Source organism: Elgaria multicarinata, chromosome 19 (genome assembly GCF_023053635.1).
Source record: "Elgaria multicarinata webbii isolate HBS135686 ecotype San Diego chromosome 19, rElgMul1.1.pri, whole genome shotgun sequence".
Taxonomy (NCBI): domain Eukaryota; kingdom Metazoa; phylum Chordata; class Lepidosauria; order Squamata; family Anguidae; genus Elgaria; species Elgaria multicarinata.
Genome location: NC_086189.1, coordinates 2532896 through 2558397, shown reverse-complemented (window position 1 = coordinate 2558397; position 25502 = coordinate 2532896). Strand labels below are relative to the sequence as shown.

Genomic DNA, 25502 nt, shown 5'->3' with positions numbered 1-25502 from the left:
TGTTTTGGGCCCGGGTCATCTCAGGGACCCCCTATGCCCATACGAGGCTACCTGAACCTTGAAACTGGCATGGGAGGTCCTGCGCTCAGCCCTGCCACTAACTAGGATCCTACTGGCAACTCAAAAGCTGCCATACACTTTCCAACAACCCATGTTGCGCCTGCTAAGAGGACTCCTCCTCTGCCCCAACTCCATTCCACATCCCTGTATTTTTCTCTTGGAATAATATGGAAGCTTCTTTCGACATCAGCCTTCCCCGACCTGGTGCCCTCTAAATGTGTTGTACTATTATTATTATAATAATAATAATAATAATAATAATAATAATAATAATAATAATTTATTTCTTACCCGCCTCTCCGATTGCATCGAGGCAGGGAACAACAACAACCATAAAATACACAAAATATTGATTAAAGAATAGCATACACTGTTAAAAACATCCTAAAAGCATATTAAAAGTATCCTAAAATTCTACTGGATGGGCCTGCCAGAAGAGATCAGTCTTTATAGCTTTCTTGAATGCTAAAAGACTGTCAAGCTGATGAGTCTCCTCCAGCAGGCCATTCCACAGTCTGGGAGCAGCAGAAGAAAAGGTCCTCTGGGTAATGGTTGTCAGCCTAGTCTTTGCTGACTGAAGGAGATTCTTCCCAGAGGACCTGAGTGTGCGTGGTGGATTGTACGGGAGAAGGCAATCCCGCAGGTAGTCTGGACCCAAACCATGTAGGACTTTAAAGGTAATAACCAACACTTTATACTTCGCCTGGAAACTAATTGGCAGCCAGTGAAGAGATTTTAAGAATGGTGTAATGTGGTCCCCCCAGGTGTACCAGTGACCAGCCTGGCTGCCATATTTTGAACTAGTAGAAGTTTCCGGACTAGGCACAAAGGTAGCCCTATGTAGAGCGCATTGCAGAAGTCAAGCCTTGAATTTACCAGCACATGCACTACCTCTTTAGGTCTTCTAACTCTAGGAAGGGGCGCAGCTGGCGTATCAGCCGAAGCTGATAGTAGGCACTCCTGGCCGTTGCATCTATCTGGGCTGTCATTTGGAGTGACGGATCCAGAAGCACCCCCAAACTGCAAACGCAGTCTTTCAGGGGGAGTGTAACCCCATCCAGAACTGGTCCAACACATTTAGAGGGCACTGGGTTGGGGGCAACTACTGTACATGTTATTTCAGACGCAGAAGGAACAATCAAACCGCCGTTTCAGCTCCAGCAGCAACTAAAAAATGCTGTCGGAGAGCAATGGTACCCTTATGCCTTAAGTAAGGGCCATTCAGTACACCAGCCCAGGGGCCCCCCTGCTTCTAGCTGAAACAGTTCGAAGGCAGCCATGTCAGAGCACCCTCTCCCCTGGTCTTCAATAGCCCAGAGAGCGTGGTCTGCCGTGGCATTCTCCCGTGGCCCTTTCTGGTCAGCAGAGGGCAGCCACTAACACCAGCAGGCAAAGGGCGCTGGCCAGCAGAAGCAGCAGGCCGTGGCCACGGTGGTGGAGGTGGCGATGGCGATGGGGTTGTGCCCCTCAGGAACATTTCAAGGCCCTCACTGAATGTTCAGCTCACTCTTTCTTTCTCTCTCTAGTTCTAATCTGCCTCACAGGGTTGTTGTGAGGATACAATGGGGAGGAGCAGGAGGATCACGTGTGCCTCCTTAGAGGAAAGGTGGGATATAAGAGAAACAGAACTAAAAACAGTCATGCAGCTGCAAGGCAACAACTGCAGATCGTGGGCCACTGGGTAGAAGCCAAAGGAGTCAAACAGTCCGACCTTCTGGCCAGGCGGTGCCAAGGCAACTGACAACTGCCAGAGCCCTGGTTTTGAAAGGGTACAACACCACACCTTCTATGAACGCAGCAGACAACGAAGCAGCTCTCAGTGCGAACAGGACACCTGCATTTTCCTTCTGCAATGCTGCTCCCAAGCCCCATCACCACAAAACCTCCGGCACTTGGCCAGAACATGGCCCTGAGTAGCCACAGGCATAGAAAGCAGGGCAAGAGGTGCCAGGCCGAAGATCTGTGCCACTTGTGCTCCTCGCTAAGGCTGAGCCCAAGAGGAGGCGTTTTCACTGAACCTTTCCAAGAAGATAGGACTGGTATAAAACACATGAAACCGCTCTATCCCACGTCCTTCTACTCCAGGCCTGTCACCTCTGGCCCGTGGTGGCTCACAGGACCTCTGGCAGAGGAGGGGAGTCTCTCCCATCACAGGCTGCCCAAGACCCTTTTAACTGGAGATGGTGGCCAGGATCAGACCCGGAAGCTCCAGGCCTCCCCTCCCATAGACCAATGTGCTCCCTTTGCCACATGCCATTCTCACTCTGCACTCATTTATTACTTATGGATTTTTTATTCTAGCCAATAACCAATGCAATGGCCCAATTTCCTTAAACCAACACAAAGAGAGAAGGGGGGAGGAGAGGCAGAGAGAGACCTGTCACAGGAGGCAAAGGGGCGCTGAGGGTTCTTTTCGTGGGTGCGTGCAGATGGGGCCGGGCGCATGGCTGGGACTTTCCAGCCGCCCACCCACTCACATATCTGGAACTTGCCAAAACCCACCTCATGCACTGATTTTATTTGCCTCCGCAGCTCAAACACGAAGGAGCTCCACTCAGCAACGCCCCGAAACAGAGGCTGCCCTTCTCGGAAGTCATAGATTCTGGCCTGGATTTGGGCTGAGATAACACCACACACATCCTGCACATTGGCACAAAAGGTGCCAGCAGCTAGCCTACACCTGCTGGATGAAATTGGGTGTATCTTGGGGATGATGGACGTTGTGGTCGAACACATATGGAGGGCACCAGGTTGGAGACAGCTATTCCAGAAGCATCAAAACTAGCTCCCCCTGCCCCTGCTTCCCCAGACACCCACTTGGGAGTTGAATGACACATTCCCTTATTACGGCTTCTCATTTTAATATGAACAGGGACCAAGTCTCTCTTTGTCTTGCCTGAACAACAGTCCTGCAAGGCAGGGCACTGCTATTTTAAACTAAAAGAAAAACATCCCAATCAGGTGTTGCAGCAACAATCAGAAATCTGCTATTCTTTAAGGTGCTATATTTTTTATTCTAGTTCTCATAGACATCGGGCAGAGAGTGGTGGGAGAAGGGGAAATAAGGGAGGTTATAAATGTTGGAAACAGTGGATAAAAATCAAGGATTATTTTTAAAAATTTAAAAATGGATTTATTTAAATCGGATTTTTTTATTTAAATTGGACATTTTTAATAAAATGCTTTTTGAGGAAAAATTTAACTAAAGATCATTTTCTGTTTAAGATACATTATAGTCCAACGGTTATTCATCATGAAATAAAGATTAGTTTTTAATTACGTAGCATGAAGCTGTTTAAATTTTTTGGTAAATGAATTCCATTAATCCACTCACAATGTCAGGTTCTTCCAGGGGTTTCTGTAAGGTTATTTTTATCCTTCCAATAAAGTACAGCAGAAAAGTTGTCCAAATACGAATGATTAACCTATTAAACTGGAGATAGTTCACCTCATAATAATTTCATAATTATCTATCTATGATGTGTTTCTAATAGTATAACCAAATCAGTATTTTTTTGATATAACTCTAAAACTAATCTGAAAAGTTGCTATTCTAAAAATGAAACCTTCATCTGGTAGTAAAAATTAAGATTATACCAGCAAGAGTAAGTCTTTGGTAACTCTGAGTTGTGTAAAATATAGTGAGGAAGAGTGCACTTTCGGGGAGGGGAAGTCACATGATTAAATCGAGTCTTTCCGAGTAGTGATTTAAAGCCCTAAATGGTTTGGGGCCAGGTTATCTGAAGGAACACCTCCTCCCATATGTATCTGCCCGGACCTTAAGATCATCCACAGGGGCCCTTCTCCGTGAGCCCCTGCCAAAGGAAGTGAGGCAGGTGGCTACTAGGAGGAGGGCTTTCTTCGCTGTGGCACCCCGGCTGTGGAATGAGCTCCCTAGAGAGGTCCGCCTAGCGCCTACACTGTACTCTTTTCGTTGCCAGCTGAAGACCTTTTTATTTTCTCGTATTTTAACACCTAATTTAACTTAAATTTAAACTTTGCTGTTTTAATCTTATATTTTAACCTATATTAATTTTTGCTGTGTGGTTTTATTCTGGTTGTGCTTTTTATATGGCATTTTGTATGTGTGTTTTAATTTTGTTGGTTGTTTTTATGCTCTTCATGGTTTCAATTTTTGTGAACCGCCCAGAGAGCTTCGGCTATTGGGCGGTATAAAAATGTAATAAATGAATAAATAAAATAAAATCCACTCTGGTTGGAAATAAAACAAAATAGCAATATGTGAAGCACTGAAGACATATTCCTGACCACCGCATAACCTGCTGGGCCTGTGAGATTTCACCCCCTATTCCCTCCTCTTTTATAAGCGTAACACCAACATCAATATGGGCTAGAAATTTGCATGGATGACCTGCCGCAGTACAGGGCACAGAGAGCTCCATCTACACATCTCTGGGTTTTTTGTTGAGCCAAGAACATGTCAACTGTATAAACAAAAGAGGATTGCGGTCTGGTTTTTTTTAACGTACAGTAAATTATGCTTATTTGTGAATTCCCATGGCAACCAACAGTTGGGGAAGGGGGGGTGCAGAGAGGGGGGGAATCCAGGGGTGTCCTTTCGCAGGACACTTGCAAAGCCTGCCCACAAGTGGCAAGAATGCCTTGTGGGGTTTTGAAAGAGCTCAGCCTGCTTAAGTAATGCTTTCATTTTTCTGATGCAAACTTTTGGCGCCAGCGCCACCCTCCCCTTGAAGTGAAAGCAAAACAGAGAGAAGTACAAAGCCAACGCGTGGCCAGAGCTGGCAGCTCAAAGCAAGCCCACCCACCGATGGGGAGGGGGGGGCTGTTTCCTTTGCCTCCCACCGGTGTCGGATGACAACACAGGAAAGGCAGTGCTAAGCGCTTGACCTTTGGACACAGAGCAGCGCTTTCTCCCTTGCACAACCTGGCAGCCTCTCCAGCTGAAGAATGAGCCAGTATTTTAGGGACTTTCCACGGGGCTCAGTCTGAGACAGGCTCTGCCAGGGACTTTCCGCGCTGGAAGTGCTGACGCTCCAAGCATGCTGTCCCCACCCCCATCCCGGCTGCAGACAGGCTGGCTCAGCTAGAGCTCAACGCCTAGCGGCCTCCGCCTTCCGCCCAGGCTCTATCCAAAGGCAGGACCTGCCCCTGGCACCATCGGAACGGGAGCTTTCCCCCTTGGGCCCGTCACTCCCTACCAAGAGGGTCTGGAGACACCCCGCCTCAGCCACATTTAAGCCCACCTTCCAATTCTGTAAGCACAATCTCCACTTCATGCAAGATGAACAGGGAGGAACCACAGAGACCCCCCCAAAGCCACCCAGCTCCTTCCCACCATTGATTAAACAGTCAGCAGCTGTCCAAAGCTCTTTGGGGCAGAACCGTAACTTCAGTGGGGCAGCAGCTGCTTTGAACGCCAAAAGGTCTCTGGTTCAAACTCTTCCCAAGTGGGAAAGACTCCCTGAAGAGCTGCCGCTGCCAGCCAATGCAGACAACACGCTCTCGCTCGCTGTAGGGCCACTTCCTAGAGCCCTAAGCTCAAAGACCTTCCTAGAGCCCTAACTCAAAGACCTTTCCTGACCCAGCCAACAACACCAGACTCTTCTATGCATAAGGCAGGTGCTCCAGTCTCTCCCCAAGGAAGGGGCCCAAGTCACTCCCTGGTCCATAAGACCGTAAGAAGAGCCCTGATGCTGGATCAAAGCCAGGTCTATCTAGTCCATCCAGTGGGACAGGAGAGCAACAGCACCCTCCCGCCCATGTTCCCCAGGTGTACTGCCACAGGAGTAGCACATAGCCACTGATAGCCTTCTCCACCAGGATTTTTTCCATCTAGCCCACCACTGTGTACCTTCTCTCCTGGACCCTGAGAATACGGAATATAGCCCTAAGGAGGGGGAAAGCCGTCTGAACATACAAATAAGACATTCAAAAGAGGAAGGGATAAATTAGATGTTGCGGGACCCAGGATGGTGAGGAGCACACTAAATGCAGAAGCAACGCAAAGAATTTCCAACACTCAAAAAACCAAACATGCTCAAGGCAGAAGCCCACCGACACCCTCCCCGCATCATGTAGCAACGGCCACCCAAGAAGCCCCTGGATGCCACAAGAGGAAAAGACAACAAGGTTGTTCACTTAACAACCCATCCCTCCATGTATTCAGTAAAAACATGGGGGGTGGGGGGGCGGAGAACCGGGCCACATAGAGGCATGTTCCAGACTGAACTGAACCAAATTCCCGTGTCAAGAGGAGCTGAATTTTACAACAGGTAAAGATTATCCCAGCCTTCCCTCAACTGGGCAGCCTCCAGATAGGTTGGACTACAACTGCTATCATCCCCCACCGGGCAGGGAGATGATGGCAATTGTAGTCCAACCTATCTGGAGGCTGCCCAGCTGGGAAGGCTGGCTTATGCAAATTCAAACACATGCACATAGCATTAGGAACATAAGAAGAGCCCTGACCCTGGACCGGACCAAGGGTCCATCTAGTCCAGCACCCTGTTCACACAGCGGCCAACCAGCTGTCGACCAGGAACCCACAAGCAGACGCAGATGCAACAGCACCCTCTCACCCACGTTCCCCAGCAATTGGTGTATACAGGCTTACTGCCTCTGATACTGGAGGTAGTACATGGCTATCAATGGCTACTAGTCCTGATAGTCTTCTCCTCCAGGAATGTGTCCAACTCCATTTTAAAGCCATCCCATTTGGCGGCCATCACTACATCTTGTGGAAGTGAATTCCATGGTTTCACTCTGCGCTGTGTGAAGACGGACTTCCCTCTACCCGTTCGTAACCTCCCACCTTACCTTGTGTCTAATCTTGCTCCTTTCATTCTCCTTATGCTAATCGTCACAAATGCCAGGAGCTATACTGAAGAATGAAGCCCAATCTCCTCCAGATTGCCCATTCGGCAACTCCTCTGGCTTCCTGAGATTTCACTAGGCATTGTTCAAATACATCTTAGAACATCTTTGCATACACATGGACTAGAACCCTGTTGCTTTACCCTTTTTTTTTTTTGAACAGCCAAGTTTTTTAGGAAGATGAATCCCAGACCACACCCTGTAGAATAGGGGAGACACACAGCCCTACCTAAATGGCTCCAGTATTTGGAGCAAGATCTCCCAGCGGGCTGTGCACAAGTAAGGAAGCCCATTCCCAGCAGTTGGAAAGGAGGAGGAGGAAGCTTCGCATCGATCTTTACCTCATATTCCTTTATCGTCCCTTTCCACGTACAGCCCTCGTTAACACAGATTGCTGGAAGACTCTCTACTTCCCGACGGGCAGCATTATCTGGGAAAGCCTCAAAAGGGGGAACAAATAAATGTCAGAGATACATCCATGCAGAACTTTCACGTAACACGGGGAACACAGTTCTTCTACTGTCGGCAATTTAGCTGTAGAGGATCGAGGGGAAACAGGAGCCAACTTCCTCAAAATACCTTCCAGGCTTCAAAAATGGTTTAGTCCGATTTAGTTCTTATCAAGCACTAGCCAGTAGCACAAGGCAGAGGCCAGTGTGTCTGGCTGCACGAGCCCCTTTATGGTTCAAAGCAGCAAGCAGGCCCAATGTGGAAGCTTCCTGGGGGTGGTCAGGAATGAGGCCTGGAGAGTTGTCAGAGAGCAGAGCCCAGCGAGGCCCTCAAATCTTATCAGCCAGCAGTCCAATACATCACAGAGCTGGCAGTGTAGTGCATGGGCTTAAATGCCTGAGGCAGGATTGCGCCCGTCCAAATCTCATCACAGCCTCAAACTCACCGGGAAGCCTTAAAGCAGGTCTGGTGAACGCGCGGCCCTCCAACTCTCATCAGCCCCAGCCAGCGTGGCCAGGTGTCAGTGGCGATGGGAGCTGTAGCCCAACACACCTGGAGGCCCAAAGGCCCCCTACCCACTTTAAAGCCAGCCTGCACGCTTTCAGGCTCAGCCCTCTCACCATCTGGAGATGGATGCAGGACTCCTCTGCGGAGGAAACGCCAGCCAGCCTGCACGCTGCTTCCACACTCCCCCCCCTTTGGCGTGTCCTCACTTACCGAACCAGTTTCCAAGACCGAAGTGCCTTCTTCGTAGATCCCTTCCTGAATACAGGCTGCACACTTCTGGGGCCCTGAGCTGGGAGAGAAAGCAAACTGGCCATCAGCAAGAAGACAACCCAGAATGCATCAAGATGAAGCTCAGATTCAACTATGGAGCAAGACCAGTGTGGTCCTAACTCCAATCAAACAGGCCTCCTCATAGAGGTCCAAAAACAAACTTCACTGCTAATATCCAGCAGGAAACGAGAAAAGACTTCAACAGGCTTTTGAAAGGGGCCCATTGGGTTGTTTTAGTTCAGGCTTGTAAAACAGCCAGTACCCTATGGTGAGCAAGAACTGCCTCCAGGTGGCCAGATTGGGAAGGCTTTGTAAAGCGGAAGAGAGCGCTGCTCCTCCTTTTCTATCAGGTTGCTTTTGCACCACAAATGATTACTACAGATATGTGTAAGCAAGCAAGCTATTCCCTGCTTTGCAGTTATTTAGCTGCATGGTTGCTGCTTGGTTCTGTGAGGGAAAAGGCAAGGCGAGTAAACAGAAAAAAACATTGACACTCCAGGCATGTTGGTGGCTGCCTCTTCCTTAGGCTAGTTCTTGGGGTGTGGCTCTGGGTTAGTTCTCGGGTTACAATGAAGACAAACTGGGACCTACCACAGAGCTCGCTTTCCCTCCTCAAATATCTCTGGATCTTACGTCTGGACCAGCGGTCCAACCACCAAGGCCTGGTTGACACAAACCGTCAACCAAATGATAAACCTGTCCAGGATTGTACTGGTGGAGAGTCAGATGGCTGAATACATTAGGACAAACTTCCCATGCCTGATGCCGCCCAGATGTGTTGGGACAACAAATCCCAGCAACAACTGGCTGGCTCGGGAATGCTGGGAATTGGGAGTCCAATCCATCGAGGGGTTGGGAAGGCTGCATTCAGGAGGAGCGGGGAGACCGGTGCACGCAGAAACTTAGCGTATCAAGAAGCAGCATTCTAAGCCGACCCCTTTCCCCCAGATAGTCTTTTACATGCAGGAAATGTCTGGTTGATCTCCTCACCAGCTCTATGTATTCATTTGTGTGCATACTTATGAACTCAGAGCAAAAGGGAACATACCTTATAATTTTCTTCAGGCAATAGGAACAGTAGCGATGGCCGCACTGGGCTTGGAACGGCCGCCTCAAAATGTTCCTGCACTCCGAGCACAGGTACTTGCCCTCTAACTCCGTGCCCAGGATCTCCTTGGGGAATCCAGGCTGGTTGATGTCCAGGGAGCCAGGGGGAGTCGAGTTTGCTGCAGCCATGTGAACCGGATGATCCACGTGGGCTTCACGACCCTGGAAGAAAGAGCGGCACTTTCAGGCCAGGCTCAAGCCCCATCACCAAGAAAAGAAAAGAAAAGAGGCTTTGTCCCGCAAAACATGCTGTGCTTGAGATCCTGCAGAGTTCAGCCTATAACTAGAGGCATGATTCAGCCACTGCAATCAGCAATCACCTCAAGGCCTCATGTCCCATGGTGCTGCCAGCGTCACCAGAATGCCGGCTGAGAGAGGCCCTCGTCCCCAAATTCTGCAAGAGCAGCGGCAAGCAAATACCAGGCTTCCAAAGTTCAGCTGACCAAACTCATGGTGGCCCCAGAAGTGGAACCTGTTCCCAAGAGGTAAAAAACCCACACCTGTGCAGCAATCCCATTGACAAACACGTGTACGCACACCTGCAGGGAAGAAGCTCAGGCCTCCCTTCTCTCTCCTTGGCATGCAGCCTTCCCTGACCAAGTGTCCTGCGGATATTTTGGACTGCAGCTCCCATCATCCCTGGCTATGCTAAGGGCTGATGGGAGTTGTTGCCCGGAGAGCATCAGGTGAACAAAGACCGCTGTCCTCGAAGCCACAGGAAATCAGCCTAGGGCTGATTGCCCGGCATGATCCTAGGCCTCCAAATCCTGCCCATTTAGGGTCAGGGCCTTGAGTTCGCCAACAGCCAGAAAATGGCAAGCAGTAGCCATGACACTGTCCAGAATGGACCACGACCCAATTAATCTAGGAGCAGCCAGATACCTCAAGGAAGCTCACAAGCAGAGCATGCAGATGGACATCACCCGCCCTTCACCATCAGACTGCGGAATCCAGAACTGTACCTGCTGGTTGGCTTCTTGTATCGTTGCCGCCCGCTCATCACAGACAGACATCTCCCCTACGAATGCTTTCCTTTAAAACCGTGTAAGCTACAGCCACATTTTGAGGCAATAGATTCCTTCAATTCATGTTATTTAGTGCATGAAGAAATAGTTTCTCCTCCCCTGAGAAGGGATCATGAAGCAAGACCCTGCCTGCTTCACGCCAGAGCTGTCAAGGGCATCCCGTCTCATCCGGCCTAAACGCCTAACCTTGGATTCCCCTCGGGCAGCCTTCATTGCTGGCACAGTCTGTTACAGGTTTCTTTATTATCTTTGCTGCCCCACCTGTGGCCACACAAAACATCCTCTATCAAAATTGGACACCGTCATTTGTTTTAAGGATGCTGTGGATTCTAGCTTTCCGCAGTTTGTCGTTATGACTACAATAATTGTGTTTATCATCTTTTTGCCCATTTTAAATTCCAGCTTTTGCCTCACACTTAGAACACCAGCTGAATTCTGTACAGGCATCTGTGCTTTCATGGCTTACGGCTATACAAAGCAAAGCAAATGTAAGTCTCTATTTGAAGGATGCAGCATATTGTTTTGGTTGGAACATCAGCCGGACACTTCCACAATTTTGATCAGACTTCTGTACAGAAGACAGCAAGATTTTTCCTGGTGCAGCGACGTAAATCAGGGTGAAAAATACTTGGTAAGCTTGTTATCAGTATTGCCATTATCACCACTCTCTTGCTTCCTTGGATTTCCAATCTGGCACAAGAGCCTGAGAAAAGTTCTCCTCTCTCCAGATCAACATAGAATCATAGAATAGTAGAGTTGGAAGGGGCCTGCATGGCCATCGAGTCCAACCCCCTACTCAATGCAGGAATCCAGCTGAGCTTTATTTATTTATATAGCGCCATCAATGTACATGGTGCTGTACAGAGTAAAACAATAAAATAGCAAGACCACCCTAAAGCATCCCTGACAGATGGTGGTCTAGCTGACTCTTGAATGACTCTAGTGTGGGAGAGCCTTAAACAAATTTACTTATTTTGGTTACAAAATCTCCATCCCACCGTTTGGTCTTTCAGCTCCCAAGTTTGGGTTACAAATCAAACACGAATCAGTCATTAATGCAAAATCAAACTGGAAAGCAACGCCAGCGTATGCAGGGCCAGATGCTTGAGGGAGCAACACAGCCTGAGGTACCTGGGCCACAGATGAACCAATGGACTGGTAGAAGGCAGCTTCCTCTGTTCTTAACCTTTATGGGACAGACTGCAGCTCAGTTGCAGAGCCCCTGCTTTGGATGCAGAAGGCCCCGGGTTCCACCTCTGGCATTTCTATAGACAGAGCTGATGGCGGAGGCCTCTGGCTTGAGACCCCAGCGAACTGTGGCAACACAAATAACCAGGCCTGGCATAAAACAGGTCCCCACTTTCTATGTCTGAATCAATGAAAGAGACATTTAACAGCATAATATGTTTTAATACATTGTACATCAGTCCCTGATGATGGTGGTGAGGGGGGGGGCTTAGGAATAGTGGAAGCTGCATTATACTGAGTTGGAGCCTTGGCCCATCCATCCCTGTACTGTCAACACGGACTGGCAGCAATGGCTCTCAAGGGTTTCAGGCATGAATCTTTCCTCACCCTGCCTGGGAACACCAGGGATCGAACCTGGGGCCTTCTGCATAAAAAGCAGGGGCTCTATCACACTAAGCTGTGCCCCCCAGCTGATGTTTTCAATCAGGAGTGGGCAGAAAGTAGATCTCCAGATGTTTTGGACTTCCAATTCCAGACACTCCTGCCAGCATGGCCGGGGACCAGGAGTCAAAGTGCAAAACACCTAGAGAGCTACTCTCTGCCCATTTAGATCACCCCAAAGACCTGCAGACTCCCCAAAGATGCCTCCCTTCCTCAGCTAATCTTCTTTAAAACACTGCAAATTAGGGGCTGTGCTCGACTATGATGACCTTTAGTGCATGCTCCTCTTCCGTTTACTCATGGATAGGATTGCATCTGCTCTTACAAGCTAAACAGGACTCTGCACAGGAGGCCGTAACAATTCCTTCCTCTCCAACAGTCCTGAGTTCAATGTGATTGTTAATGCCGGGAGGGCCAAGCCACCACCTGCCCTATCACACACACCCCTTCCTGCCCACATGCACCTGCGGCTGGAGCTTCACCCAACTGACCTGTCTCCTGATAACACTATGCATGTGGGCCCAACCAGGTGGGCTGCCAAAAGGAACTGCCAAACCTACCACATTCTAAGAGCTTTGAAAAGTCTCATCTACTCAGGCCCAGGGGGAAGTAAGAGCTTTAGGGGAAAACAGGCTGGCCTTTTCTGCATTTTGGCCTTACCCCATTTGTTTCCGGCCCTCCCCTCTTTGTCTTTGGCCTGGCGCAGCACCCTCCACTGTGGCACCCTCCTCCGTAGCTCACACCTACTCTAGCCCCCACAGCCTGTGCACTAACCGATGCCACTGGGGATTATTTCAATCATCCTCTTTTTAGGTTTTGGTTTTTCAAAGATGGTGTTAGCTGCACTGGTCCTTTCCAAGAAAGGCAGGTCATAAAGCAATTCTTAAGGCATCACAAACAGAGCAGCATGGAATGGCTGCCATGAGCAGCAGCAGCGCAGGAGATGTAATGCGCCACACCAATGTTTGCAACACAGCACCAAAACACCAAACCAGAAGACCAGGCTTATGACATAAGCAGAATGATAGTGGACACTCCTATTGCTGAGAATCCACTCCAACTTGTGTAACTTGGAAACCTCTGTACACATGAGATGCACTATATAATTATACATACTACCGGAGTTTCACACGCTGATATAACGTAGATTTACCTATTCCATCTCAACAGACACAACCACAATTGACCAACAGCCCTCCCATTTCACTTTACGGAAGAGTTCTGTGTAACTCAAAAGCTTACACATTATACCAGCCTTCCCCCAACCTGGTGCCTTCCAGATGTTTTGGAATTCAACTCCCATCAGCCCCAGCCAAAATAGACAATGGTCAGGACTGCTGAGAGTTGTCCTCCAAAACATCAGGCCCAGTAAGAACAGTTTGTACAGGAGAAACCAGAGACTGAACCCACCAATTGACATGTGATGCCTATAGAGACGAGTCACTTAACCTGCTGGATCTTGACACCAGAGCTTAGCTGCTGCTCGCCCTTTTCAAATGCCCACAAGAAATCCAGAATTGCTAAACGGCTTGTGAAATGCAACTTCTTGCCTGCTCTCTATTAGAGTGACATTCATTTACAAAAGCTGAAAAAAGGAAAGCAATCTGTTCATTTCCCACTCAAATTACTTTTAAGCCATAAATAATACTGCAAGGATATGAGGCAATTCTGAATCATGAAGGAAAGCTTGGAAGCTGAATCATGAAGGAAAGCTTGCTTTAGGGTGGATTCCTGCATTGAGCAAGGGGTTGGACTTGATGGCCTTTTAGGCCCCTTCCAACTCTGCTATTCTATGATTCTATGAAAGTACCAAGCTTTAGAAGGAAGGTTTATTGGACCAGTATAATATTTCACTATTTCACCATCTCATGTACCTGCCCTTTTAAAACATTCTGGATTTTTCAGGGAATGTGGCTATTATTCCTATGCTTTATCCAGGAAAGAGTAAGAGGTTATTTTATTACACTCCTGAGTCACTTCAAAAAAGCAACACTAGAAAGGAAGAAACAATTTCCTGAGTAAGCAAACTCTGGAGCCAAACAGACCAACAAAGAAGGTGAAAATATGATCTGTACTGATTTCTCTTTGGGAAAGAATTTCTCTCTCTCTCTCTCTCTCTCTCTCTCTCTCTCTCTCTCTCACTCACACACACACACACACACACACACACACACACAGAGTAACATCTAAAAAAAGTCAAATTCATAAGTGGATCAATTAAACACCCACATGCATAGACAAAAAGAAGGTAATGACTAATGGGTCTACAGGTGTAACAAATTATTTTATTTTTACTAAGATCATCTTCTTGGCCCGCCGCTCTGACCATGTCACTCCACTTCTGAAATCTGTTCATTGGCTTCCAATTCACTTCAGAATCCAATATAAACTTCTCCTGTTGACCTTCAAAGCTTTTCACGGTCTAGCTCCTGTCTATCTCTCCTCTCTCATCTCACACTATTGCCCCGCTCGTGCTCTCCGCTCCTCTGATGCCATGCTTCTCGCCTGCCCAAGGACCTCCACTTCCCTTACTCGGCTTCGTCCTTTTTCTTCCGCTGCCCCTTACGCCTGGAACGCTCTTCCAGAACACTTGAGAACTACCAACTCAATCACAGCTTTTAAAACTCAGCTAAAAACTTTTCTTTTCCCTATAGCTTTTAAATATTGAGTTTGTTCTGACTCTATACTGTTAGCTTCACCCTACCCAGTGCCTGTTTACACTTCCCTGTGCCTGTTTGCATTCTCTTTCCCTCCTTATTGTTTACTACAACTTTATTAGATTGTAAGCCTATGCGGCAGGGTCTTGCTATTTACTGTGCAATCTGTACAGCACCATGTACATTGATGGTGCTATATAAATAAATAAATAAATAAATAAATAATAATAATAATAATAATAATAATAATAATAATCCCGCCTTTTTTTCCTCTAAAGAACCCAAGGCAGCATACATAATCATGCTCCTCTCCATTTTTATCCTCACAACAACAACCCTGTGAGGTAGGCTGGGCTGAGAGTCTGTGATTGCCCCAAAGTCACCTAGTGGGTTTCCATGGCCGAGACGGGACTAGAACCCAGATCTCAGTCCCAGTCCGACACTTTAGTCACTACACCACACTGTATAGCATATAAAGCTGTTAACTTAGTCAGCATCTCACCCCTCTTAGCCATTTGGGATGTCTAGTTATGGAAGACCCACTGAACTCAACAGAGCTTGATTTTGAGTAAATAAGTCTAAGGGTGCATTCCTATGCATGTTTACATTGAAATAAGTCCTACAACTCCCAGCATTCCACAGGTGGCTGGGGAATGCTGGGAATTGTAGGATTTATTTCAATCTAGACATGCATAGGACTGTGCCCTAAAGGACTAAGCTTCCCCCAACCTGGTGCCCTCCAAGTGTGCTAGACTACAGCTTCCATTGTCATCCTCAGCCAGCTTGGCCAAGTGCCAGGTTTGCTTCCAAATATTTGCATTAAAACACAACTACTTGTGTTGAAATAGAGAGAAGTTGTGCTGAGACAACAGCAGAGGCTGTCCTTTAAAAAAAGAAAACTTTTTATCATAAACAAAAAAGATCGAAACCAAGGCAAAGATCGAAACACTTTGTCCCTTCCCCACCCCCAGAATATTTTATACATACCATATTTCTTCGATTCTAAGACACACTTTTCCCCCCATATAAACATCTCTAAAAACGGGGTGCATCTTAGAATCACGGGTGCGTTTATTATTTCTTAGAATCAAAGCTTTTTTTCTGTTGTTGGTACTGAAATTAGTGCGTGTCTTACAATCGATGGTGTCTTAGAATTGAAGAAATATATATAGCATTGGTCTTAGGGAGAAGAACTCTTTTACTGACCTGAGGGAAATACCACACAACTGGAAACAGGAAGACTGCTGTAAGTTTCTCATGCTTCTTTAGGTATCAGACCAGCCTTCCCTGCCCTGGGATCCTCCAGGGGTGTCGGACTACAACTCCCATCATTCTCAGCTGGCTGGGGACTATGAGGCTTGCAGTCCGACACTTTTGAGGGACACCAGGCTGCCTTGAGAGCAGCCTCCCCGGACCCGGCAGCCTCCAGGCGTGTGGGACTACAACTCCCAGCATCCCTGGCCGACGTTCCTGCTGCTTGGGGATAATAGGAGTTGTAGTCTGACATCTCTGGAGGACGCCAGGCTGCGGGGAAGCTCATTTTCCACGCTGGACGCTCCAATTTTAGGCTGTGAGGAGAGGAGGGGAAGGGAAGGGAGGGAGCTGGAATGAGAGGGGGGCTTCACCCTCGCCTCTCCCCCACCCACAGGGGCCTTTCTATGGGGAAGGGTCTCCCTTGGCCCCACAGCAGCTGCCTCTTACCCGCACCACACTGCGAGGAGCAAGGGAGAGGAAGGCTATTGGGGGGGGGTACTTCCACCACCCCCGCTTTCCCTCAGGGGCGACCCTCCCCCACTCACCAGCAGCCCGCGTCCGCCCGCCACCGGGCAGACCGGAAGCGCCTTCGGAAGCCCCTCCTCATTCTTCCCCAGGGCTTCCGGCGCCGCTCCTTCCGTCCCCAATGAAGAACCCAGCCGCGCCGGATCGCCACGCCCACGCAGCCACATCGCCACGCCCACTCCTCGCTTGGCCGGGATCGAGCAGGTGCTTTCCCCGCCCAGCCAATCCTCCTCCCTCCCGTAACCACGCCCACTCGGACGTTCAGTGACAGGGGGCGAGGCCTGAGCGACCGTTGGCGGCTTCGTTAGCTCTCCCCTCCCGCTTTCTCCTCAGTCGATGAGCGACGCCTTCAGTGACGCAGCCGTAGCCCTCGCCACACATATGTACACACGCAACATATATAAGTTTTGATAGGAAAAAAGGCCTACAACTCTGGCTGGGGCATGCTGGGAGTTGAGGGCCTTTTTTCCTGTCTAAACTAGAATAGGTTTGCGCCATTTTGGAGGGTGCCATCCTACGCATGTTCTATCTAAACATGCCTAGGGTGACTGCACCCTAAGGGAACTGGTGGCTGAGGTAAAACTTGGACCAAGAACCTCTAGCTCACGCTGGGCCAGAGAGAACACAGTTCAGATTTTTTGTGGCATTTATTTCTTCCAATTTTTTAAAATTGTAAACTGCCTTCAGAGCCTTGGCAGAAAGGTGGTATAAAACTAAATTATATACATGTACACACACATACACATATCACATATACACACACATTTTTTAAAATCCATGTTATTTGACAGGAGTAAACAAGAGTGCAATCCTATGCATGTTTAGATAGAAAATGGCCTAAAATACTATGCTTGTGTTGACAGGAAATGTCCTACAATCCTATGCATGTTTATACAGGAAAAGGTCCTACGTTTTTCTGTGTAACTTGCATAAGATTGCATCCTTAGTATACTTGTTACACCCCCCAATAACCTAACTTTTTGGGGTTGGTGTCAAACACATTAAAAACGTGAAGTACAATCAAAACTTTGAATAAAAACAGCCCATAAGGTTACAGCCTTCTCCAATTGTTTGCCCCCAACATCCAGTACTCAGATAGACTGCCTCTGAAAATGGAAGCTCCATTTGGCTATCCTGGGTGATGGCTGCTGATAGACCTATTCTTTAGAAATGTAATCAGTCATTTAAAACACAATGTAAGGGTGGCCTAGTTTCCCTTAAACCTATATGTAATGCAAATACTGGCCGAAATATACACGTGTGTGTGCGCGCACGCTTGCTTTAAATCACTTCTATTTTCTGCCCCACGTTAATGAGACCCACACATGCACACAGATGGTGCAGGGCAGCCTCTTTCAGTTAGTGCGACGTGTGGTGACAATCTTGCCAACTGCGGTGACTAAAATTAGCTATTCAAACAGATCTCCAGCACCGACTGAGTCCCTTGCAAGGCAGACCGCAGCGCCCTTACCTTGGCTTAGGGATCCATGACTCATTTCTGCCAGAGAGAGAACAGCCTTCTGATCAAAACAGAAACTGGAACAGAGGCAGTGCCAGGGCTGGCTTCAGGGCCACCTCATAGATTCAAAGGAGGGGCTTGAAAGCCAAGAGCACATGGGGCCGGTGGGGAACAGCTGTCAAGCCCAGAGAGCAGCTTTCGCTTCTCATGTTCGAGCCCTTCTCCTCGGCAGAGGCTTCTGGTGTGCAGGAGTTATAGAATCATAGAATAGCAGAGTTGGAAGGGGCCTACAAGGCCATTGAGTCCAACCCCCTGCTCAATGCAGGAATCCACCCTAAAGCATCCCTGACAGATGGTTGTCCAGCTGCCTCTTGAAGGCCTCTAGTGTGGGAGAGCCCACAACCTCCCTAGGTAACTGATTCCATTGTCGTACTGCTCTAACAGTCAGGAAGTTTTTCCTGATGTCCAGCTGGAATCTGGCTTCCTTTAACTTGAGCCCGTTATTCCGTGTCCTGCACTCTGGGAGGATCGAGAAGAGATCCTGGCCTTCCTCTGTGGGACAACCTTTTAAGTATTTGAAGAGTTCTCTCATGTCTCCCCTCAATCTTCTCTTCTCCAGGCTAAACAGGCCCAGTTCTTTCAGTCTCTCTTCATAGGGCTTTGTTTCCAGACCCCTGATCATCCTGGTTGCCCTCCTTTGAACACGCTCCAGCTTGTCTGCATCCTTCTTGAATTGTGGAGCCCAGAACTGGACACAATACTCTAGATGAGGCCTAACCAGGGCCAGATAGAGAGGAACCAGTACCTCACGTGATTTGGAAGCTATACTTCTATTAATACAGCCCAAAATAGCATTTGCCTTTCTTGCAGCCATATCGCACTGTTGGCTCATATTCAGCTTGCAGTCTACAACAATTCCAAGATCTTTCTCGTTTGTAGTATTGCTGAGCCAAGTATCCCCCATCTTGTAACTGTGCATTTGGTTTCTATTTCCTAAATGTAGAACTTGGCATTTATCCCTATTAAATTTCATTCTGTTGTTTTCAGCCCAGCACTCCAGCCTATCAAGATCACTTTGAAGTTTGTTTCTGTCTTCCAGGGTATTAGCTATCCCACCCAATTTTGTGTCATCTGCAAATTTGATAAACTGCACCTCCTCGTCCAAATCATTAATAAAAATGTTGAAGAGCACTGGGCCCAGGACTGAGCCCTTCGGTACCCCACTCGTTGCCAATCCCCAGTTTGGGAAGGTTCCATTGATAAGTACTCTTTGAGTCCGATTCTGTAGCCAACTGTGAATCCACTTAATAGTTGTTCCATCTAGCCCACTTTTAGCTAGTTTGTTAATCAGAATGTCATGGGGCACTTTGTCGAAAGCTTTGCTGAAGTCAAGATATATGACGTCCACAGCATTCCCACGGTCCACAAAGGAGGTTACCTTATCAAAAAATGAGATTTTTGATTCTATTTTTGGTCCTATTCCTCCCATCTGGCGGCTGGCGGGAAGTGAAGCTAAGAGCTAGCCACTTACCCCAGCCACACAACGGGTTCGTGGTGCAGGAAAGATTTGAACCCAGAGCTGTCAGCACTAATGGCCTCCCTGTTTTTACTGGATTAAGTGCAAATCTTAATAATTATGTAGGGATCCTCAGACAAAAATGGAAGGCAGCTAAAGATCAGATATAATTATCACAGATGTGTTGTTATTAATAAGAGAATCCCAAAATAACTTCCTGTCCTGTATATAGGTTGGATTCAGGCCCCGCCTTCTACAAGTAGAAGGGACCTTCCGCGAGAAGAAAACTTCTGCTTGCGGAAGGTCCCTCCATGGGAAATCCCCCTCCCTGCACACACATACACTCACACACACACGCACTGCAACTAACCCTATTCAGCAGGGTGTGCTCACTCTCTTGAATCACATTTCAAAGGGGCTGATGTGGGAACGTGGGGGCTTGAAAGTTCATTTCTGCCAGCACAGTTGATCCTGCTTAAATCTGGATCAAATCCTCTGCTTTCTTGGTCACCAAAAATCTGAAGCAGGCCTGCTTCATACTCCTTTAGAGGTGGTTGCCAAAACATAGGAAGCTGCCTGATGTTAGGTCAGACTATTCAGTCTTCATCACCTGCCACTGAACTGGAGATGTAAAAAAATTGAACAGGATCATTTTTATATTGACCCCAACTTTGTGGAAGCTCCTTCCGAAGAAGGCCCAACAGGCCTACATCATCGAAGCTTCCGAGCTTGGTTAGTTAAAGCATTACTCTTCCACCTATCGTGGAATTGCCTGCAAGTAAAACAAAATTGGCTGCAAGTAAAACAAAGTCATATGCCAGGAAGGAGGTTTCTAGCTCCAACTGCTTTTTGCCATGCATTTTCCCCCAGAGATTTGTTTTGCTTCTTAGAAACACTTGGTAATTTCCACACAGTACAGTTCATACCACCACAGTACTCTTCCAACACTTTCTGTTACATGGCCAAAATGTGAAGATCTCCTGGTTTGTGTTCAAGTCTCAGGTCTGAACAAGATAAAAAGGCAAATAAACTCACACCTGAAACCTGTTTATATTCATCCACATCATAGCCTGATCCACATGGTCAGGCTCCAAACAGAGGAAGGGTCTTGTTTAAGAACAGACTACCATCTGTCGGCCAAAAATCAGTACTGCTAAATCATCCCCTTTGGAATCAGCAAGCAGATTCATTTATGTGGCCAGCATAAGGGTGACCATATGACCGGATTTGCCCAGATTTGCCCTGGTTTTTGATGACAAATCCAGGAGGGGGAGGGGAAATCCGGATTTTTTTTTCAAAGAGTGGCTCTAATCGGAATTAACAAAAATGTCATTTTTTAAGATAAAGACATGAAACTTGGCACAATGGTAGCTCTTAGGAAGGGCTTTAGTCATACCAAATTTGAAACAGATCTGTTCATCCATTGGTTTTTTAGGAATTTTTTTAAAATTGAGGTTTTAAAATTATTATTTTTTAAATCATCATTTTTAAAGATAAAGAGATGAAACTTTGCACCATGAAAGGATTTAGGTAGAGCTTTAGCCACACCAAATTTGAAACAGATCCATTCATCCATTGATTTTTTAGGATTTTTTTAAAAATTGAGGTTTTAAAATTATTATTTTTAAAATCGTTATTTTTAAATATAAAGAGATGAAACTTTGTACCATGATAGGATTTAGGTAGAGCTTTAACCACACCAAATTTGAAACAGATCCATTCATCCATTGATTTTTTTAGATTTTTTTAAAAAAATGAGGTTTTAAAATTATTATTTTAAAAACTGTCATTTTTAAAGATAAAGAGATGAAACTTTGTACCATGATAAGATTTAGGTAGAGCTTTAACCACACCAAATTTGAAACAGATCCATTCATCCATTGATTTTTTTAGATTTTTTTTTTAAAAATGAGGTTTTAAAATTATTATTTTAAAAACTGTCATTTTTAAAGATAAAGAGATGAAACTTTGTACCATGATAAGATTTAGGTAGAGCTTTAGCCATACCAAATTTGAAACAGATCTGGGGCCAGTAGCAAACCCTGTTAACAACAGCAGCAGCTTGCAATGAGTGAAGATACAGTCAGAAAAGATATTTGAGGGAAGGGGAGAATGTAACACACAGAGTATAGCAAAAGCTTCAAAGTACAGCAAAACCTACAAAAGTAGGTGTGAGTGAAGTTAATTTCAGATACATTGAATCTCTCATTTGTTCTTTATTTCAGTGATTTTAACATTAAGATGTTATGTAGAACAGATTTGTCTTAAATGTGTGCTGTAAAATCAGACATGTGACCAAGGCTATGTTCAGGTGGGCACGCCCCCTTGGTACTGGACACGCCCCCTTGGGGGCGACCATGTTGTCCTCCTTTTTGGTTTCCAAAATATGGTCACCCTAGTTCTGGCAAGCCATGCCGGTGAGGAATAATTATGCAAATCCCCCAGCATGCGACCAGCATGCGTGGCGGGGGGAAATAAGCGACTGTAGTTTATTTCCCCCCTCTGTGATCATGCAAACCCAACTGGCTCTTTTATTTGGCAAGGAGGCACATGCAGAAATGGAGTCAACACAGCAATCCCAATCACAGCATCTGTTCTAAAACCAGACAGTTACTCCAGAGATGTGGCCAGAACCGGTCCTGCATTTCAGCCAAAATCAATCCATCATAACTAGGATCACTTTCCAAATGAAGAGTGGAAGCCAAAATGTATAGGCATTATATATATTTAATGCATATATGACATAATCCCCCAAGTTGACAATCACGGTTTCAGTTTCTAGCAAAGACTTGGATGTTATCCTATTCAAGTAAATAAAGATTATCCTCAAGTCAGTATTTTTCTGGACCATGGCTTGGCCTCTGGAGTGTCAGAGATGATAGCCTATATATTCAGAGCCTGAATATACAATGCGCAGGGGAATACACTCTTTCATGTCCTACGCTGGTCAAAAAGGTTTTTGAACCTATAGAAAACCATGCCAGACATGTTTGACAAGATCCAACATTAGAACAAAATAAATTCGTATGAGTGTCATGGACAAAAATGTCTTCCTTGTACCACCTTTAATTCTCCTTTTTTTTAAAAAAATAAAAATCGGACATGTCTACATTACAAAGCTACAGCCAGCATGAAATCTATTTAACTGTTGTTACTTCCCACAAAGAACTCAACCCAACCCAAAACTACAACACCCAGTTTTCTTGGTTGGGAGTCACAACAGATTTACATTTAGAACTGGGTTAAATGTACAGGTTAGACATGATCTTTTGTCTCACCCAGAAAGAATCAAGGAAGAGACAAACTCATCAATGTGGAAAGGGGGTTTACAGAGAAGTCCCCATTTTACAAAAGTCCTTTTTTTTTTTTTAATAATTTTTATTCATTTTCAACACTATATAAACATAGATAAACATTACCAAAATATAACTGAAACAAACAATATAAAAAAACACACACATCAAATATCTGCTGCATACATATTGAATAATTGTTGAGTACAAATATCAAAAACTATTACATATACCTTATCATACTACAACATCTTCGTTCTTAACATAAAAGTGCACTCCCCACCTCGGGATCATTCTTGAGTCCAAAATCTAATCGTTTCTTCTGCTGGTGGTTTCCCACTTCCCTTAGTAAACACAAACACTAGGAACTGTTTCCAGATTCCTTCGAACTCATTTATTTTAGTTACGCCTTTTCTCCACTTAATATTACATGTCAGTTTATCATTAATGGCTATGTCCCATACTTCTTTGTACCATTCCTCAATAGGATATTCCCCTTGAATCTTCCAGTTCCTAGCTACCATCAGTCGTGCTGCAACCAACAAACTCGATATCAGCTCTATAGTTCCTTTTCCACACTTTATATCTTCAAATAGTGACAGCAATGCTATTTTTGGTGTTTGTTCTATTTTCATTCCCACTATTTCTTCAATTTCTGAAAACACCATCTTCCATAATCTTTGTACATATTTGCATTGCCACCACATATGTAAATACGTTCCTTTTTCCCCACAACCTCTCCAACAATTTGCTGAATGTTGATCACTTATCTTATTCAATCTAACCGGGGTTAGGTACCACCTCCATAAAATTTTAAAATAATTCTCCTTTATTCTTACTGATAAACTTCTCAACACTCTTTGTTTCCATAGTCCCTCCCAGCTCTGTCGCCCTATTTGTATCTTCAAATCTGATTCCCAAACCGTTTTCTCTGTATTCTCTCTAAACTCCTTCTCTAACAATATTTTATATATTTCACTCATTAATCCTTTTGAAACTATACTACCTCCTTTTCCTTTCTCCTTACTTACTACTAATTCTTCAAACCTCGTCATCTTTCTGCACATTCTATTATCTTTAATCCACTTTTTATTCCATTGTTCTAATTGACCATATTCTAGCCAAGATAGCTTCTTCTCCTTTAACAAATTTTCCATATCCTCTCTTGTTTTAATATCTCTTACCCAATCCTTTAATTTTATTTTATTTTTCTCTTTTAATATTTTACATAATCTACCCTTTAGATCCTCTGGGAAATTCTTTAACATTATTATCGGTGCTAAGGGAGAGTTGCTCGGAAGCAACTTCCCTTTAAATTTACTCCAAATTTCCCATTGAGTCCTCAGGAGTGGATTATCTATACTTCCAACCCACTTTCTTCCTCCGTCTTTAAAAAAAACATTCTCCAAATTCATCTCTACCTTACTTATGGTTTTTTCTTCCATCCAATATAAATCTCCTACTCCCATAATTGCTTCTACAACATGTCTTAATCTATTTGCTACGTAGTATAATTTTATGTTTGGGAGACCCATTCCCCCCTTTTTTTGGCTTAGGTACCAATTATTTTTATTCACTCTTGCTCTCTTTTCTCCATTACAATATTTATTAATAATATTTTGCCAACTTTTTATCTCGGTTTCTGATATTTTTATAGGTAACATCCTAAATACAAAATTAATTTTAGCTAATATCTTCATTTTTATCAAAGCTATTCTCCCAAACCAAGATAAATTTAATCTTTTATATTTCTCCAATTTCTCTAGTACCTCCTTCTTTAACCTCGTTAAATTTTCCCTTTCTAAATTCTCTAGATTTTTTGTAATTTTAATTCCCAAATATTTAATCTCGTTCTTAACTTTCAATTCCATTCCCTTAAATTCCCAATCCTTTTCTTCCTTCTTGGTATAGTTAAACAACATCATCTCTGATTTAGACCAATTTATTTTTAACCCTGTAATTTCCTCAAATTCCCTCAACTGATATTTAATTCTTTCTAATTTTCTTAATGGATTCTTAATGGTCAATAAAGTATCATCCGCAAACATGTTTAACTTTATTTCCCTTACCTCTCCAATTCCTTCTAACTCTTCATCCTCCCTTAGTGCCTTCGCCAAAACTTCCATAACCATTACAAACAGGACCGGCGAGAGCGGACATCCTTGTCTTGTTCCTCTGGCTAGTCGTATCTTTTCAGTAAGTCCGTCATTTACCACCACTACCGCCGTATTTTGGGAATATAGCTGTTCTATTACATTTTTAAATGTATTTCCAAATCCCAATTTATCTATAATACTCTTTAGTGCCTGCCAGCTCACACAATCAAAAGCTTTAAAAATATCCAATGCCATAATACCTGCCTTAATATTTGCTTTTTTTATTACATTTATTACATTTAAAACTCTACCCACTAAATTATGCATATGCCTTCCTACCACAAACCCACATTGATCTGCTCCTATATATTCTGCCAAAAATTTATTTAGTCGTTTGGCCATAATAGATGTAAAATTTTTAGCATCCTGATTTATTAAAGAAATAGGTCTATAAGAATCGGGATTAGTCAAATCTTTATCTGGTTTTGGGATCAGAATTATCACTGAATGTTCCCATGATTCAGGTATCTTCTCTCCTGATAATATCCTATTATAAAGTTCCATTAATTTTGGAACTAAACAATCTTTGAAGACCTTATAATATTCTGGACCCAAACCATCTGCTCCTGGTGATTTACCAACTTTTAACTTATCAATAACCTCTTCAACTTCTCTTTGAGTTATTACTGACTCCATTAACTCCTTATATTCTAATTTTATTTCCTTCTTTATAAACCTTCCAATATACTCCTCCACCTTTTCTTGTTGAATTTCTTTACCCTTATACAATTCCTGATAA

The 25502-nt window shown here is 45.1% G+C and overlaps 1 protein-coding gene across 4 annotated transcripts in view; it reads right to left on the bottom strand.

Moving 5' to 3' along the window:
* Positions 1–17829, bottom strand: part of TRAF2 (TNF receptor associated factor 2) — a 35324-nt gene extending 17495 nt beyond the window's left edge. The window contains exons 1-4 of one of the 4 annotated variants that reach the window (XM_063144648.1): positions 17811–17829; positions 9191–9411; positions 8083–8161; positions 7257–7355 (exon numbers count right to left, since the gene is read on the bottom strand). In XM_063144648.1, coding sequence (XP_063000718.1) covers positions 7257–7355; positions 8083–8161; positions 9191–9378 — 366 coding nt within the window. In that variant the 5' untranslated portion in view covers positions 9379–9411; positions 17811–17829. Of the gene's footprint in view, positions 1–7256; positions 7356–8082; positions 8162–9190; positions 9412–15766; positions 15900–16359; positions 16412–17810 lie in introns of those variants that run through there. The other 3 variants (XM_063144647.1, XM_063144649.1, XM_063144646.1) reach the window with 3 other exon arrangements.
* Positions 17830–25502: the final 7673 nt, after the last annotated feature.